General features: G+C 39.7%; 1 protein-coding gene across 4 annotated transcripts in view; it reads left to right on the forward strand.

Annotated features, from left to right (window-relative positions):
* Positions 1–18569, forward strand: part of LOC119902272 (interleukin-1 receptor accessory protein-like 1) — a 246266-nt gene extending 227697 nt beyond the window's left edge. Inside the window, exons 9-12 of one of the 4 annotated variants that reach the window (XM_038718369.1) lie at positions 1696–1839; positions 8658–8828; positions 12152–12196; positions 14918–18569. In XM_038718369.1, the coding sequence (XP_038574297.1) occupies positions 1696–1839; positions 8658–8828; positions 12152–12196; positions 14918–15645 (1088 nt within the window). In that variant the 3' untranslated portion in view covers positions 15646–18569. Of the gene's footprint in view, positions 1–1692; positions 1840–8657; positions 8829–12151; positions 12197–14917 lie in introns of all 4 variants that reach the window. The other 3 variants (XM_038718360.1, XM_038718386.1, XM_038718377.1) reach the window with 3 other exon arrangements.
* The last annotated feature ends 422 nt before the right edge of the window (positions 18570–18991 follow it).

An 18991-nucleotide genomic window follows, 5' to 3' on the forward strand; every position in this document is an offset into this window, starting at 1 on the left:
CATGGGAGCTGTCAGCCTGATGGCCGCTGCAGTAGAGTGGGCATCACACACTCCAACGAGGTTAAATGTGCATCTGTGATGGATGGTGATGCACACGAGTCCTATCCGTCCATGTTTGTGTGTGTGTGTGTGCGCGCGTGTGGCATGGCAGCGATTCCAGCCTTTTACTGTTGTCCATTAGTCAGCAAATGAAGGCTGACCACCCAGATTTTGTGAGGCGTAGCCAAGAGGAAATGTTGAACTGCAAAAGATGGAGTGACATCCGACAAAAAACACTGTAAAAAAGAAAAAAAGCCTTGAAAAAGAGACAAGATCATGAAAAGACAAAGCAAACGACTTGGTTTTCAAGGCAAATTACTAGACCATGGAGCTTAATGGTTGAGTCCATTGTCTTGTGTTGTAAAATATCTCCTTTCATACTCCTGAATAATACTACCAGTCTGGCTTCTGCTGCAAGTAACACAATTTAGAATCATCTGTAATACTGAAATATCAACAGTGAAGTCCTGATGTTCCTTGAATTTAACTTCCACTGATGCTTTTCACGAGTTCACGTCAGGCTACAGTGATGACGGATGGCAGGGACAGTGGACCGCTTCGATCTGTCGACAAACAGGCGCCTCAGCTAACAGCCAGGCACTTTTCTTCACCTCGCACCTCTCTGCAGCCGTACACACACATAACCGGTCTTAATAAGTGTGGCGGTCTGATCTGTCATATGCTATTGTTGCACCACTTGCCTTTTTATTATCCTATCAAGCCAGGATGCATAAAGTGACAGGTATAGAAGTGGTTGTACTTTCATCCCAGTTGGAGTTATCAGGATATGCTCTAGCCACAATGAGAATAAAAGCAACATAAAAAGATGGAGCGGAAAAGCAAGGACAGGTAACAGAAACAGAGACTGAATGAATGCAGCTGCAGGAGAGGCACAAAACCCTTTTTCAAACCGATGTGGAGTTGCAGCAAAGTCAATTCATTCAACATAGAATCTTCAAACAATAGCTAGAGTAACTGTTCTCATCCATCATGACTGCATCATGCATTATTTCACATGTATTGATGTTCTGAGGTTAGCTTTTTAGCTCACAGTGTTATCTGGTGTTCGGGCTCCTGTGGATGCAACTGCCAACTCTAATATACATTAGAGCAGAGAGAATGCGGAAGATTGTGATGTGAAATATAGCCTCATAGCATCAAATGTCTGCAGCAAGACCAGAAAAAATTAAGTTAAGATAAGTTATAAATGTGAGTAATCTTTCATACTCTTCCACAAAACCAAAAATCCCAATAAATGTAATGATTTTAAGATAATTTTATATGCTAGCTTTTTCTGAAATCAACAAAACAACAAAAACTAGAAATAGATCATAAATAATACATAATCTGACATTCTACAGAATACATGGATAATCAATGGCTGGAGATAGATCTTTCCACACCGGTATGAAACTACGGTGTTGTGGTGAACCTACACTCTTTCAAAAGGCAAATTAGAAGCATCTATGTTGTCTGCATTGGCTGGAAATAACAGGGAGTTAGAGTTGTGCTAGAAGGACAGGCACAATCACAGGAGAATTTGACAAATCTTAATTAACTTAATGCTTTATGTGATTGGCATTTGGTATCTTACTTTCACTTAAACACGTGTTTGAAATCTCTGTCTTTTTCTCCCTGTGTTTGCCATATTAGCAGAGCTGATGTACACAGTGGAGCTGGCCGGAGGTCTGGGGGCCATCCTGTTGCTGCTGATCTGCCTGGTGACACTATACAAGTGCTACAGGATTGAGCTCATGCTCTTCTACAGGAACCACTTTGGCAGTGAGGATATAGACGGAGGTAAGATGAGATAAGGTGCAAGACATGATTTAGTTTCCAGCGTTATGTAATAATCTTCAATAATCTGTGATACCACCATGTTTTCTGTTTAGCACCTTACACTGCTGCGAAAACAGCCTTTCTGTCCTCAGTAGGAATCAAATCCCAAAGCTGAGCAGTATCAGTGTTGTTCTGCACGCATATTTATTTTTTCCGAAATTACCTGGGCTATTTTTCATATCTTAAACTACATGTGGCACTGTTGTGTGTAATGACAAAAAAAAGAGCCTTCCATCAATCCTAACTCTGTTGTAATTCTGTTGTCAGTTTCAGGGAATCTTCTCAACCCCACTGAAGAGAAATTTGTAATGCAAACTATTCTGTAAACTATCTCCTAAACTGCAGCAAAGGACTCACCAATCTTTGATGTGGTTCCTTTTCTTTTCACATTTGCTTCCTTGTAAAAACTAAAGCAGCCTTGTAAGAAATCGTCATGCTGGGTGCTGTTTCCTGACATGACAATGCAAGACTTCTGGGTAATGAAGTTCAGCTTTTCAAACAGTTCCCTCTCGCTGTGTTTCAGAGCCTCCGACAGGCAAAGTTGCAGAGTTTAGCTTTAAAAGAAAGCAGACACTGCAAAGAATGCAACCTTGATCCCTTAAACACTGTGAATACAGCAGCTGCCAGTGATGTTCAGGATACATTTGCTTGTTTTGTTATTATTATTCCAGTAGATAAGGGGCAACAAATATGTCATATTTTCTGTACAGTATATGTCAATGTTATGTTGTTTATCTCTGTAGATCTTGACCTTTTGGTGTCAGTCACACTGGAGGAAATCCATATAGCGGATATTGTTTTTCCAAATGACCTACAAATTAGAAGACCACTGTCCATACAGTTACGGGTCCACAATGCTTTCTGTATCAGCCATTTGCAGAAGACGCACACCTCTGTTGATCACTTGTTAAAAATGATCTAGCCCTGTGTTGCTACACTGCACTAGGAGAAGTCCATTGCGCAGGGATAGATTTACCTGTTTACTAATGCCATGGCTCTGCTTATTGCTCCCAAACAAGCTACCAATTTATAATTATTATGAGTGTCTTGCTACAGGTACCAGTGACAGGATAAGGAGGAACGAAGTCGTGTTTATATTATACACCCGTGATTTTGGAAGCTTTTCAGATGCATTGCATTTTAAAATACAGTACTTAGAGACACAATACACATCATTTGATGATTTTAAATAGTATAATTTTAACAAAGCTGCATTTTTTAATGCAGTGGTAGTTTGGGTGAAATCACGGCCCAAGTGGTGCAATTTAGTTTTTGTCGAAAGGGAACGTGTCGCTGTTGATCTCTATGCTCTGCTATATTGAGTCACTTAAGGCACATTATCCTGAGCTGAGGCAAACTTGGACAACATGTTGTCAAAAAATAACCTCTTGAATACTCTGAAAATTAGAAATTACTGCTAACGAACAGAATTCTGAAGCAAACATTTTAAATTTAAGAGGGGTTGGTTTGTGATTCTGTAGGTGTCTACTGTTGATGTGTCTGCGTGCAAACTGCATATGAGCAAGTGCTGGTGTGGAAGGATATTATATTCTTCTAAACACTCTCTAAAAAGCAAATTAAAACACAGTCCCTGTGCCAGACAAAAACATTAACTCTGAGACCCCATCAGCAATAGTAAAAGGGGGGGAAAAACCTGTGATTGGGCTTGGTGGATGAGTCTTGGTTTGAGAATGCATCAAACTGAGACAAGGGGCAAATTTTAATTTGATTTCCCCTGTAATGAGTCTCTCAAGTACCAGCGCAGCAGTGAATTCAGGGGGAATGAGATTAGTTCAGAGAGGCTGAGGGACTGTATGTAGTGGAAAGAGAGACGGCGAGAGAGTTATGAGTGTTAAAAGGTAAAAAGTATTCCGTAACCCACTCCTCTCCTCATACTCTCTCCCAGCTCTGCTTAACTGTTTTTGGCTGCTACATCAGGCATTTCAATGAAAGTCATTACCTCTGGCTGTGTTGGGCGTCCGGCCCCGGAAAGCGGAGCTTTGCCGTAATGGATGGCCCACAGGCAGTTGTGTTGAAAAAGGGGAAGAAAAAAATGTCAGGGCTTGAACTTAATGCCAAACAGCAATTGTCTCCTTTAATTGTGCCACCCAAGTGAGTGCTTGGAGAGAGAAACAGATTTTCAATTTGTTCTCCAGTATAAGGGGATCAGGTTCAATAAGACACAGCACGCTGCCTCTGGAGCTCTCAGGAGACCCCTGATACTTTCCTCCATGCTGCGGTCGATTAGATCACTTCACTGCCACCTCTGCCGCGCGCACTTTCGTAAGCGTGCACACACTCGCACGTGCACGTCACAAGTCATCTCCCAGTTCAAATGACACTGTACTGTAGGTGAATAGCATAGGATAAGACACTAAATACGAACCAATACAGACATGTTTGCTAGTTGGAAACAGTCTCTAAGCAATGGCAGGAGGTACTTCACAGAGATCCCATCTCTATGGTAACCACTTCACTGACAGGGAGAAGTAGCTGCATGTAAGATATAGTTGCACACACACTATTTTCATTAATAAAGCCCTTAAGGCAGTGTCTCGGATGCACAGAGATTTTTTCCCCCCAACATAAATCCGCACACACTGCCAAGAAAGTGCTTGTGTTTCATTGTGACCACTCAAAGAACTAAATGAACGCCTGCCTCCTTCTTCTGCCAGATGTAAAATTGTAAGCTTTAACGTAACAATAGGAGGGACTGTCAGCTATTTGTCAGCAGCGCAATTTAGTTAAAGACCACTCAGTTGTCACATTGTGTGGGTGTCAGTAGAATCAATAATAGCCTTCATGATGACAACAGCCGAGCAAGCTTGTCGAGGAGGTGGGAACTCATCAACACTCTGCCATAAATACGAATGTCAGTGTTGTCAGCGCGGTGTGGAATTATGAGGCGCCGTCTGTGTTCAGTGTAGTTTGGCAATACTGAGCATTAATAGTTTTCACATTTCACACACACAGTGACTGTAATACATCCCGTGTCATTTGCATTATTGAAGATGCAGAGGTGAACATTGCAAAGTAGCTCATTTGTAATCAGAAGGTCAAGCGGCGTCTTGTTTTTCCAAAGTGAAATTGTCAGATATAATAAAAGGAAGGAGACAAGTGGAGAGGTTATGCTAAATAGCTTCTGTGTGGGGGAAACACTGATCATCACAGATAAGTATATATAGATTTAAAATCTATTAGTCTATTAGTCAATTAATTGACTGATCTCTTGAGGTCGTTTCGGTCATTTATCAAGCATTAATGCCTTCAGCTTTTCAAACATGAGGATTTGCTGCTTTTCTCCAATATAACTATTTTTGAAAAACAAGACATTTTGGAGGAATCACCTTGGTCACTGAGAAATGGTATTTGGTAATGCTAATTTCCTAGATTTGCGCTGTGATTTAGTACTAATTATAGAGAAATGCTCCATTTAAAACATCATCCTTTATTTATTGCCGTAAACGGTAATCTCCATATTTGTTGAGACAAATGTCACATGTTTTTGTTCAGGTGACCTGCTGACTCTCTTAGTTACAGAGCCATTATTTGGAATTAGGTAATTGGGCTTAAAACATTATTTATTCTATGTTAACTCCTCAAGGAGTATGTAGATATAGTTGCATGTAAAAAAACAGTAGACACCAAAATAAAGTAGGTGGACAGCATTACATGTTGCCCTGTAATGGGCAAATGCAATACAATAAATACAAAATGAAATCAATAAATTGATTCAAACTATCAAACTTTGGGTAAATATTCAGTTACTTAAAGGTAGCCAATCTTATTTTAACATCTCCTGCAAGACTGGTTAACTCTCAAGACTGATAATCTCAGTGCTGATTAATATTAAAAATTTAGCAGTGCTTGGACTAATTCTACAGTATTGTTTAATCTGGTTCTTTCATCCTGAGGACCAGGACAACTTAAATATATAATTAAACTCATCACCTTTATCTCCTGTCAAACACAGAGTACACATACAATGTACCAATTTGACAATGTGTCTATTTTCCCTATAATTAGTACCAAATTATACAGTTTTTTCTAGGACACTGCTTGGAAGTTATTTGACAATACAGACTGGAATCCTAAAGTGTTACTCGCTTTTTTCTGACATTCTATTGACCCAAGAATTAATGGAAATAATCGTCAGGCGCAGACCTATATACACTCATATATTAGTCACACCTGCAGCGTAATTCAACAGCCCTACCATTGTGAAGTTTATACTGTTCAGTCTTTGTTGAAACTGTTTCCGTGAGGTATTTATGGTCATTTTTGTCGTCTGTATTTGTCGTATTGTATTGTGGTATACTGAGAGATGTTTCATATATTTAGTGTGCCCCATTTATTTCAAAACGAGTGGAAAAGGAGTAGCAAAGCACCGAGGACCAAACTAAATGTTTAAACAAAATTCAATCACTGTATCTCAATGGCAGTCTGCTTTTTACTGTCTGATGCAAAGCCATATTCTTCTGGCTAAATTAAATTATGGAAAACAAAATGCTATGTTTAAAAAACAACTACTCATTAGCAGTCCACCCCATGTGCTTTTGTAGTTTCAGAGTTAAGTATGTGTGTTACTTTCCAATCTACTCTCCATTAAATGTAATGGAGCCCAGAGATATCCCAGAGATTACGCCTCCAACTCTCTTGGCGCTCTCCACCGCGAGTTCAAGAGTTCACAATGTTACTGTGGGCTCTCTGTGCACATCACATGCATAAATTAACCCCCCCTTCCCCAAGTGCAGTGAGCATAAGTCAAGCCGCTCCCTTTGCAGTCAGCATGTGGGATGGAGGTGTGCTGGATGCGGTTTCAGAGGTGTGTTGCGCCCTCAGATACACCTCACCAGAGGAGTGACTCCTCAAGATGCAAGAGGAGGGTCATTCCGCCTTCGAGATTCACCTTCTGCCTCTCCCTTCTCTCTCTCTCACACTACAGAGGAATGAATCAGCTCCACTGAAATACCTTTCTCTGCCTACATAGCTTTCATTTAAAGGCTACCAGAGAAAAACAGAAAGGGAGATTTATGTCACCGTGAAGTGGAATATAAGCCTCAGAGATGGTTACACTAAGTGATTATGAGGTTACATTTCAATTATTTTTACATGTCCCTGATGTTGTAAAATGAATTGCACATTATAAAAACGAGTTAGATTAATTACATGGTGTCATGTAAGAGTGGTGAGCACTTGCCAAATATCAAGATTACCCTCTGGGAAGTGAGTGAATCTTATTGACAGTCTCACAGCCCAGAGAGAGGTGGTAGTGTAAAATGGAGAGGATATTAAAGGCTTCAAAAAGAAGGAGACCATACTGAGAATTGATCCCAAAATCCCCCCTCTTGAACCCATTTGCCCTTCTGCTTTTCTCGACCCGTCTCTCTCATCCTCTGCTCCCCTGTTCTCCAGTGTCCTGGCGGGTTTAACATCACCCCGCGGCTCTTGCACTGCTGGTGACCACTATAAAGCAAAGACACAAGAGTCATAATGAAAACACTCAGAAACACATAGATCCAAACCCTGCCCGTGTCTCTAATGAGTTTATCTCAAAGGCTGTGTTCACATTGCAGCTCAGTGTCCCAATTCTGATTTCCCCTCTTTTTGTGGCACAGATATGAATATATTTAATGAATAAAGAAGTTTTTATTTATGATGAATATGACCCCCAAAATATGATATTATTGTGCATTGTTTCTGATTCCTGATTTTAAAATCCCCCTCCAAAACCTTTGACTTCACCCTAGTACAATGGAGAGGAAGGGGATTTAATCCAAAACAAAATTTACATTTGAACACTTTTCTAAGGGACTATTTCTTTGGTCGTTCTAATAAAAACTTGAAACTGATGTGGGGGCTCTGGCTCACAGCTGGCTCTCCAATTCATCCCAAAGATGTTTAATGGAGTTAGGGTTAGGATTCTGAAGGCCAGTCAAGTTCTTCCAGGCCAGAAAAAAAAGTTCAATCAGCTTTGAGCACAACATTGGAGTTGAGCTGTTACTGCAGGATCCAGAAGCAGTTATCTCCTTCCTATGTACTGAAGTGCTCCAGCTTGAGAAGAAAAATTAAAGTCTCCCCTCATTTCTCACTTTCCGTCTCTCCACTCATTCCTTTCAAATCCGTCATCAATCAGAGCTTTCATGTGGGTGATGGACCTGTGCCATGCGGCCGCCTAGCAAGCAGTGCTGGGCATTTAGCTCAGGCTGGAGTCTAATTTGTTTTGCCTGCAGTGGGCAAAGTAGCTATCAAGGTAACATTATTCGTCAGTGGGGACGGAGCTGTAATGAAAAGCACTCAGATGGGCAGAGGTGCCCAGAGGTCAGTGTAATGGAGGCATCCTGTCTCAATGAAGTCTCCCTCCAAGTGAATGAATAGCTCTCTGTATACCAGTATGAAAATGGATTGTGAGCATCTGGGGTATAGCAGTGTAAGACTTTGCTGACCAAAGCAGGAAACATAATGTCTAAATCATAAAACATATACGCATTTAATTGAGGCAAAGAGGTTTTGGGAGTCTTTTTTATGGCCATACATGAAGTGATACAAGTATTCAAGGGAACAGGTTTCTTTTATACAGTTTGCTAAGACCAAGGCTTGTATTCTCTCTTTGCCCCAGCTATAAAGCAGGGGCCATAAAACTAAAATAAATGGTCTGGTTTGAAGGATCTGAGCACAAGATCCTTAAGACTCTGCTAACCTTGCTGGTGTGCCTGGTGGATACCTGGAGCTATGATATTTCACCCATCTCTGTGTGCGTCTTCCCCCTCTACCTGCAGAAAACAAAGACTATGATGCTTACCTGTCCTACACCAAAGTGGATCCGGACCAGTGGAGCCAGGAGACCCGAGAGGAGGAGCGCTTTGCCCTGGAGATCCTCCCCGACGTGCTGGAGAAGCATTATGGGTATAAACTCTTCATTCCAGACAGGGACTTGATCCCCACAGGAAGTAAGCTCTCTCTCTCACGGCGATGTCAAGTTGTGTCGAATGCTCTGTCGCTTGGTGTTGCTCGTGTTGTCAGTGCAGTGGTGATATGCCTTGTTTGTGGTTTTTCTGTTATGCATTTGTGTTGTGGTGTAACTGGACCTGTAAGACCATCATTGTTTTAATCCAATCATTATAAAATTAGCTTTTTCTAACCAGTGGCTGAACTTAAGTGGATCAGTTTGACATTTATGGGTTCTTCAGTGTACATTTTTGTGGGGGGATAAAAGGAAAATACGAAAGAAAACTAGAGTGTCATCATTTTCCATTATACTTTCTTCAATGTGTTCTGCAGTCGCCAGATGGTCCAAGGAAAGATTGTGGAGTAGCTAAATTACTATTATACTATTATATATTATTACTATTATATACAAAAACATATCCAGATATTGAGTCAGCTGTAACACCTGAACACCAAGTGACCTTGGAACCGTCAGCATAGCTAAAATTAATGAATAAATGGCTTAAATAATTAGCTAAAAATAAAAAATAAAATATATATATTAAAAAAAACTAAAGTTAAAAGTGTTAGCAAAAAGGATTGGATACACAGTTGAAATGGTTAGCTAAAGTATTGGATAAAGAGTTGAAATGGTTTGCTAAAGTATTGGATAAACGGTTAAAATGGTTAGCTAAAGTATTAGAAAAATAGTTGAAATGGTTAGATAAAGCACTGGATAAACAGTTGAAATGGTTAGATAAAGTATTGGATAAACAGTTGAAATGGTTAGATAAAGTATTGGATAAAGAGTAGAAATGAATTGGTTAGCTAAAGTATAGGATAAACAGTTAAAATGGTTAGATAAAGCACTGGATAAACAGTTGAAATGGTTAGATAAAGCACTGGATAAACAGTTGAAATGGTTAGATAGAGCACTGGATAAACAGATGAAATGGTTAGATAAAGTATTGGATAAAGAGTTTAAATGAAATGGTTTGCTAAAGTATTGGATAAACAGTTGAAATGGTTAGCTAAAGTATTGGATAAACAGTTGAAATGGTTAGATAAAGTATTGGATAAAGAGTTGAAATGGCTAGATAAAGCATTGGATAAAGAGTTTAAATGAAATGGTTTGCTGAAGTATTGGATAAAGAGTTGAAATGGTTAGCTAAAGTATTGGATAAATAGTTTAAATGGTTAGATAAAGCATTGGATAAAGAGTTGAAATCGTTAGCTAAAAGTATTGTATTAACAGTTGAAATGGTTAGCTAAAGTAATGAATAAATGGTTGGAATATACATACATACATACATATATATATATATATATATATATATATATATATATATATATATATATATATATAAACAACCACTAATATTTAAGATTATTAAATAAAGTTGAAAATCATCCAATTCAGATGAACGAATGTGTAACAAGATGGGTGGCATCCATGAAAGGGTACAGTGTAAGTTCCCCCCCATGGTGTCATAGTCTGACAAAAAAGTTTGGGATCCACTGCTAAGCGCACCTCCTGACAGCAGTTTGACTTCAAAGAAACCTGCCAATCCCTGTGGCTATTCAAGGAACATTTAGGTCATAACAGGAATTTTTTTTGGTCTTGGAAGTATCCCAGTGTTTTAAGCAGCGCCTCTGAACCCCTGAAGTTTAATTTGGCTTTGTTGTAATAGCTTCTCCCTGCAGTAGTATGCATGCTGTGCAGGAAGGCTTTATATTAAGAAAGTGGGTTGAAGAGCAACTGATTACACGTGACAGTGTTTCATGAATCCAACACTAAAAAACTAAATGGTAATCTATTGTATATTGTAATTGATAATTACACAATGCAATTTTTAGCCTGCACATGTGAAGAGATATATAGATAAATCATACTTGACTTAAAATAACTTATGCTTATGTGAAAAGTAACTAACTACATTTACTAAAGTTCTCATGTACATTTGGAGGTCCTTATCCTTTGATTCCATTTTATGTTACTATATATATATATTTGACGGTTATGGTAACAAGTTACCCTGCAGGTTTTTACCCAAATCATTTAATCATCTTATAATATATGGTGCATTGTTATGGATTAAACTACCCAGATATGTAGATACATCATTAAAATGCTGCCTGCACTTAAGTAATAATACAGCAATAATATAATATACCTTTATTTTATGAAGGTGAATTATGAAAATATACATTATCCCTTAATAATATAAATAATATGCACTACAAAAGGTCTGGACTTATTAGTTGGTTCTTTAAGAGCTCACGTATTTAAAGTTCATTATCTACACTACCGAAAGCCTGTGGGAGGCATACTAGCCTATATTATATAGGCAGCATAATTGGCAGAAAGAGCCAACCCTATTATTACAGTCCATGTTCCTGATCCAGCTTCATACAGACTGTACCTCTGCATGCTGCTGTGTAATGGTGTCAGCTGTACAATCGAAAAAGCTATTTATGCATGGATATAATGCATGTTTTGACACAGTATATTTCTAATGGAGCATCTCGCCATGCCCCCTGCTTATCTTTGATTAACTCATCACACAGATGTGTTTGATAATATCATTATGTTATTAGCCTCCATTTGAATACTTGCATCTGCCTGTCTTCCCGCACATACCGCCATTACTAATTATGTTCCTCTTCAGTGGCATTGTGCCAAGCTTATAAACTGAATCCCTTGCTGTGATTGCGTGCTCGATGCAGGGGGGGACTGTTGTAATATGGGAAAAATGGCATAAAAATGCAAGGATTGAGACGAATCTAAAATGTGTCTGCCGCTACTCCAGCACGGTGGCACAGCTCGCTGGCTTATTGTGTCTATGTATAAACATTTAGTTCCCATTGGGAATGTATTAGCATCTCAACAGTCAATATAATAAAGCATAATCCACAGCTATAGATAAACACAGTTTGGCCATTTGGGGTTCCAGCATGTGTCAACAATCCCTCTCCTGAGCTGCTGATAAGTAACCTGTTATTCCACAGTTATGTTGGATTATTTTTAACATCTCACCACTCTGATAGATTTCTGAAATATCTATATTCAGTATTGTTTATTATATGGCAGCTAAAGTACAACCTGGTTTAACTCCTGCCACCAAAACAAAAGGCTTTTCCTTTGCTTTTTTATGCTACATGTCCCATATTAAACTGGAATAAACTGGTCAGCGCGATTACCGTTTTACAATCGCCAGTGGAACACCAGTGGAGAAACACAGTTTATGCCAGCGCCATGTCCCCACATTGAAAGAACTGTTTTAAAAAAAAATGTGTTTCTGCAAAATCTTACGATCATACTTTGAATGTAAATATCTATGTTTAGGTTTCACCAATGATCATTTCCAGGATGACACAAGACTACTTAGAGGTACTTTTTCCCAAGATTTTTAACGCTCGTGTCAACACACGTAATGTAGAAGGTCATTTTGGTAACACTTTATAATAGTCATACATTGTACTGGTTTATACATTGTTACTAATGGCTTTATTAGTGGTTAATAAGGTAATGGTCTGGTTAGTAATAAGCCATTAATACCTGGGTTGTCAGGTTGTAAAAAATCCTTTTACTTGGCTGTCCTATTGATGCGTTAATAAACTGTTTATTAACCATTCATAAAGCCATTATTTACAAATTATAAAGCCTTCATAAAACATGATTAAATGCATAATTTGTTAAAATAAATGCACTTGCATATACCTGAATTGGAGATTGGTCACACAGTTTGTTGGGGGGGGGGGGTTTTTTTTTGGTGTGCTTACAAAATTAGATGTGTGGCGTTTTCTGCCTCAAAAACATTTAAGCAGATTGTCAGTCCCAGAGATATATTCATATTTTATTGTTGTGTCTAAACTTTATACCTGTACATGATACCACATACCTAACGTGAAATACTTTCCACCTAGAGTAATGCCTCCTGTGTGCTCCTGTCCTCCACACGCCTCCTGTGTGTTCAAAAAAGCAAAATCAGGTGTAAGAAGCCTATAAAAAACACAATTTGGATAAAAGAGGCAATGGGAATTTTATGACAATCTTTTAGTCTCTTATGTAGTGAAACATCACAATCTATAATCTCCCTCTGATGATGTAGTTGTTGCTTTGTTTGGTGCCAGTAACTCCATTTGAGCAGATCTCAGGATTTAGCTGGTAAATTGCAACCTCATTGCAAGTCAGGTTACCACAAATAAAATGTGGAGCGATGATGGCCACACAGTGTTTCACTGACTGACATATAGCATTCTTAGCATAGAACTCTAAATGAGAATGAACTCTTAATGCAATACAACTAAGTTAATGTTTTGTTTTTTGTATTTACACCTCAGGTATGTGTCACATGATACAGTGCTGTATACCAGAGTAATACTGTGTAATATCTGTAGGTAATTCTGCTTTGGTCTTCCTTACTACCACTGTACTACTGAGAATTCAGACTTCCATCACATATTTATTTAGTTGGAAGTAGGAATTTCTGGCAGTCCAGTATGTCTTGATTAGTTGTCAGCATGGGCTTTTCCCTTTACAAATTTGAGAGAAACTATAGAGAGTAGTGATTCTCTGCCTCATGTAATTAAGTGTTGATTTTATTTTTTATGTAGACAGGAATCAATTACTAAACAAGCGACGCTTTGAATGTAAAGCTTGTGAGATCTCTGGACAGAGGAATTGAATCTATAAAGCTGTAAAGTGTTACCAGACAGCACCCCAAGAGGGCAGATTTACTTTCAGTTGAATCAATTCAAACCATAAAATGAAACTAGGACTCATTAGCTAATTATACAGTATCCATTTATCCATTCCCTTTAGTTTTTTTCATGATGACATAAAAGAAAAACTTGTTTTTGCCTGATTGGTTTAACCTAAACTGAACAGTACTACAGGGGAGTTGTAGCTCCAGGGATACATTGTGACGAGTTTCTGCATGAGGACCAATTAGCAAACAGCGAAGAGATTGACTTGTCATGTTGAGGTAAAGGCCGACTTCAAATCCAAGTGTACTCTAATCAGGTCTCTCTCGTCAGGAAGCCTCAGGCAGAGCGTGACATGAAAGGAGGAGTTCGTTCGCAGAGATATGGAGAGGAAGACACAGAGGAGATGTGGCATTTGTTTACTTAAAGACCAGCAAGATATTATTCCTTCACACACACTCAGTGCCTCTTGACAAAAAGAGAGAGGGAAACACAATTTTCCGTCATGCAGAAGACACACAAACACACAAGAGGGTCATAAGCTTTGATTGGGAAGTGAAGACCAGTTAATCCCGTCTAGCTGCTGTTGAGGAGCCACTCTGTCTTTGTCTCCTCCAAGAAAGGCTAAAAGCAAGCATTAGCTGCACGCACACACACACACACTCCCCTCTTCCTCCTGACACCCAGGACAGGCCTGGGAAAACACTTAATCACATTCATCATTACACAAGCAGCTGAGCTACTCATTAGGGACATGGAAACAATACTGTATTTACTGTAAACTCACACTTATTTTATCTTCAGGTGTTGCAAATGTAGGTTCACAGCTTGGCTTTGAGTGTTTTATGTTTGTCATCTTTTAGTCAAACCAAATGATCCCCTTCCTCTTGTTCCAAAAACAAGAGGAAGGGGATCCTCTTGTTTTTGTCTATTATTCTGTATAAATACATCTCATTATTAAATGCTGCAGAGGCTTTAGATGCTTATTTAAGTTAGAATACGTTAGAATATATAATATCTATTTTCTTCTTATGTATCAATATCCTCATGTCAGAACGTGAAATAAATTAGTGTTCATGCAGATTTTAAAACTCGCCCGATGTTTAATTTAAACAACTTCAATCTTTTTAAAAAACACACTTATTTCATCTGAAGTAAATTGGGTTTGGATGTGTGAAACGTCAATAAAAGGGAGTTTGATAAGCAGTCGCTAAGAGAGTTCTTCAAAAAGCTGGTGTGATATTTTCATCACCCATTAGCTCTGTGTACTTTCATGTACAACTACAGTTACCCTGAAAATAAATACAGTAAACAAGCAAGTAGAAATATGTCATACAGAGAGAGAATACGCGTTTCATTTGTACTGTTTATACAAATTTATCTTTGTATCTCTCTGTGTATTCAGCCTACATCGAGGACGTAGCACGTTGTGTGGACCAGAGCAAGCGCCTCATCATCGTGATGACGCCCAGCTATGTCGTGCGGAGGGGGTGGAGCATCTTTGAGTTGGAGACGAGGCTGCGCAACATGCTGGTGACCGGTGAAATCAAGGTCATCCTGATAGAGTGTGCCGAGCTGCGTGGCATCATGAACTACCAGGAAGTGGAGGCCCTCAAACACACCATCAAGATGCTTACGGTCATCAAGTGGCGTGGGCCGTCCAGCAACAAGCTCAACTCCAAGTTCTGGAAGCAGCTGCTCTACGAGATGCCCTTCAAGCGCATGGAGCCCCTGAGCATCTCCCACGAGCAGGTGTTGGACGTCAGCGAGCAGGGCCCCTTCAGCGAGCTCCAGACCGTCTCGGCCATCTCCATGGCGGCAGCCACCTCCACCGCCATGGCGACGGCACACCCGGACTTGCGCTCAACCTTCCACAACTCTTGCCACACCCAGATGAGGCAGAAACACTATTACCGTAGCTACGACTACGACCTGCCGCCCGGCGGCACCCTCCCGCCGCTCTCCACGCTAGGCAACCAGCACACCTACTGCAACATCCCCATGACGCTCATCAATGGACAGCGGCCGCAGTCCAAGTCGCCGCGCCAGCAGAGTTTGGAGGAGGCCCACGGCAACAATGCCATGCTGCCACTGCTGCCCAGAGAGACCAGTATATCCAGCGTCATCTGGTGACAGAGACGGTGCCAGGCGGGATAGACTGTGGATCTATATGATGTCCATCACAGGGAGGACTCACCACTGGCACTTGGACCCTGAATGCACCGGAGCCAGATGGACCTGAATGGCACTAAGCTACTTGCTGCTGTTGAATTTGCACCAGGAAACACCAGGGGGAAGGGACAGAAGGGAGGACAGGGCATCAGATACGCTGGACACACTGGCGATAGAGGTGGTGGCAGTTTTTCTTTTTTTGTTTTGGTCCAATAAGAGCTTTTATTGAAACTGAACAACAAAAAAAAAGAATCAAGGAGAACATTTTTGTATGCCTGTATAAACACTCACGTAACACAAGCCAACACCTATGATAATTTACCCAGAAAGTCAAGGAATACAGGGTCCTGTACATATGTTTTTCTAATTCTTTGTAGCATCAGTGTTTGGGACATGTTTCTTGTTTATGTTTTAACATCAGTTGGGACTCTTTTTTTTTATTATTTCTTTTGTTTCCGTTTGTACAAAAGTGAAGCAATGGCCTGTGCGATGTTTTGGATAAACCGTTGTTACCTTTATCTTAATTTGTTGGCTGGTGTAGTTAATAAAGCTTTCGTTTTTTTCGGGGGTGGGAGGTAAAAGTCACAGCTTTCAGGAGATGAGAACGATTTGGTTTACTGGTTTCACTGCTGCTGTAAGGGTTGAGAATCTGGATTCAACCAGAATATGCAAAATATGGAGTCCAGAGATCGGGGAAGAGATGGGTTTCCCAAATCGATCATATTCCAATGCTTTCAGAAAAGTCATATCTATGAGGGGGATATGAAGAATATGGTGCTAGGCTTCTCGTTTCTTTCACAATAACATTTACTTAAAAAAAAAACAGCCTTGCTATTTACCTTAACAGATGATTATTATCACCGAAAAATTAATTATGTGTATTATTTTATGAAAAAACAAAAGTCTATTTTTGTAACTGAGGGATATTTGCTTAGAGAAGTTATACCTATGCTTAGAGAAGTTATACCTATAAAGTTTCTGATGGAAGTATTTGGGGAAACATAATAAAAAAAAAACAATGTTTTGTTATGTGGAACTGCACAGCTCACGAAAAATCGATAGGTCATTCACTAAATGTCTTACCCTTATATTGCAAGAGGGGGAAAAAAAGTTTATTTGTATTTTCATCATTAAAAAAAAAGGAGTTTTGACATTTCAAACACACCGCGGATTGCAGCTCATCTGGCTTTTTCTGTTCGCTGATTGAACAGTCATTGCAGCGATTCACAGTTAATTTAACACAGATGGAGCTCCGCTGTCACCTGAAGCATTACCTGTACCTGGTTTCCTCTGTAGGACCAAACAAGGCTGTCCAGGGCTAAACCATTATCTCTGTTATTCATTTCCTCTTAAATGACAGCTCTGTTATTTGTCTGCCATCCCCCTTCGTCAACGGAAATGATTTGTCAGTTAAGTAACACTGTGGGATAAATAAAATAGGGCTTTCACATCTTGGTTCTGAACTAGTCAACTCGGGCCCTGGCTGCTTGGGACCTAAGGATCATAACGATGAAACAGTTTCATTCCCAAATGAGTCGGAACCTCTGAAACACCTTAAAGCAGCTGCTTACTTGATGCTAAACTTGAAATGTTATTAATGACTAGTTATTCACATTAACAAGTTAACATTATAGAGGATGTAATCAATTGTATTTTTGGCCTACTGACCTGTAATCATCATTCTCCTAAATACCAATAGCCTTTTAGAATGAAACCCTTCCCTGTAAAAATGAATTAATGCTTGAGAGGGTCAAGAAAGTATTTAAAAATGCTAATTAAATCCTGGAGTATAATAACTACACAATAGAAATGCTACTTAGAGCAAAGTTAGACCAAAGCAAGCTACAGCGAACCCTTCTCATTCGCAAAACGGTCTCTTTCTTTCACTGAGCGAAGCTTCCATCGTGATCTGTACGATTTCATCAAATCATAAGAAAGAAGAGCTATTCTCACACGTCCACTCAGACCTGTGAAGGCGGCCGGTGTACTTGCTCCTCCTGCAGCTGTGCCATGTTATTTGTTTTCCGAGAAACTAACCTCACACTAAAATACCTGCAGCATCTCACAACATAGATGTGTTTCATTTAGTGCCATAAAATATGCAAAGTGATGAACTTGTAAACAAATAAATTAACACATGTGCCCCCCCTCCACCTCCCACCCCACCCCCATCTTCTTGCAATCTGCAGTTATTGGTTTTTGATTTTACTTTTACAGAATATTTCAGAATAGGCCAGAAAATTTGAAGTTTCAAAGTGTTTGCTGTAACCCCTAAAATCCACTGTAAGATTGGCATTTCAGAGGCCTCTTAATGCGAGATCAACCAATAGATTTTTAGAGTTAGGCCTGTTTTTATCCACCTACCTAATGAGAAGTAACTACTTCTGAACAGACGCGTTTGTTGTGCTCTATGACATGGCAGTGTGTAAATATAATCAAGACAATGACATGATTCAAGATGAAGACAATCGAGCCATATTCATGAAACCAATGGTTATTATTCACAAAGGCCTCTCAAAGTAGACACAATAATCTGGACTGGAGGTTAACGCGTAGAATCGATGAGATTTTGACAGGAGTTTGGCATCGGCGCTCCTGCTTTGGGAGGCTGTGTCAATACACAAGCGTTGGCATTTTCTAAGTGGGGGCGATACACATTTTTGTTTCATGATGACTTGAACATCTCTGGCGACTTGGCTTTCATGATGAAGATGACGACGAGGATGAATAACAATGACAATATATAGCACAGAATTATTCCAGGCACTTTCACAACTCTTGAGACGACGTCTCTCCTGTTTCTGATTTATTTTCTATTATGTATCTGCAATGTTCATTAAAAGAGATACTGTTATTATTAATAAACCACATTTATGGTAATGTGATTTCTCAGTCCTGTGTGTGTGTGTGTGTCTGTGTGTGTGTGTGTGTGTGTCTGTGTGTGTGTGGGTGTGTGTGTGTGTATGTGTGTGTGTGTGTGAGAGGGTTGTATTTGTTTGCAGAAAACGCCACACGGCTCACTTTGTTTATGGAGCAGTGGCATGGATTGCTGACGATGCCCGGATCCCTTTTCCTGGCGGGGAGCCGATTCAGCCCCAACCGCCATAACTCTACCGTCTCCCGTAAAACCTTGAAACAACAATCAATACGTCTCCTTATTCCACTCAGAGACTGAATCAGCCCGGCCTCATTTTAGAATAAGACTAAATCAGGAGAGCCAATGCATTGAGAAACACTTTAAAAAACCCATGTCCTGATTGTTGTTTGACCTTAGTGCACTTTTGGCAGCAATCACACACACAGTTGG

This window comes from Micropterus salmoides, unplaced genomic scaffold (assembly GCF_014851395.1).
Source record: "Micropterus salmoides isolate LMB-PRFRI ecotype aquatic unplaced genomic scaffold, ASM1485139v1 Ms_hic_scaffold_1, whole genome shotgun sequence".
In the NCBI taxonomy this organism is placed as follows: domain Eukaryota; kingdom Metazoa; phylum Chordata; class Actinopteri; order Centrarchiformes; family Centrarchidae; genus Micropterus; species Micropterus salmoides.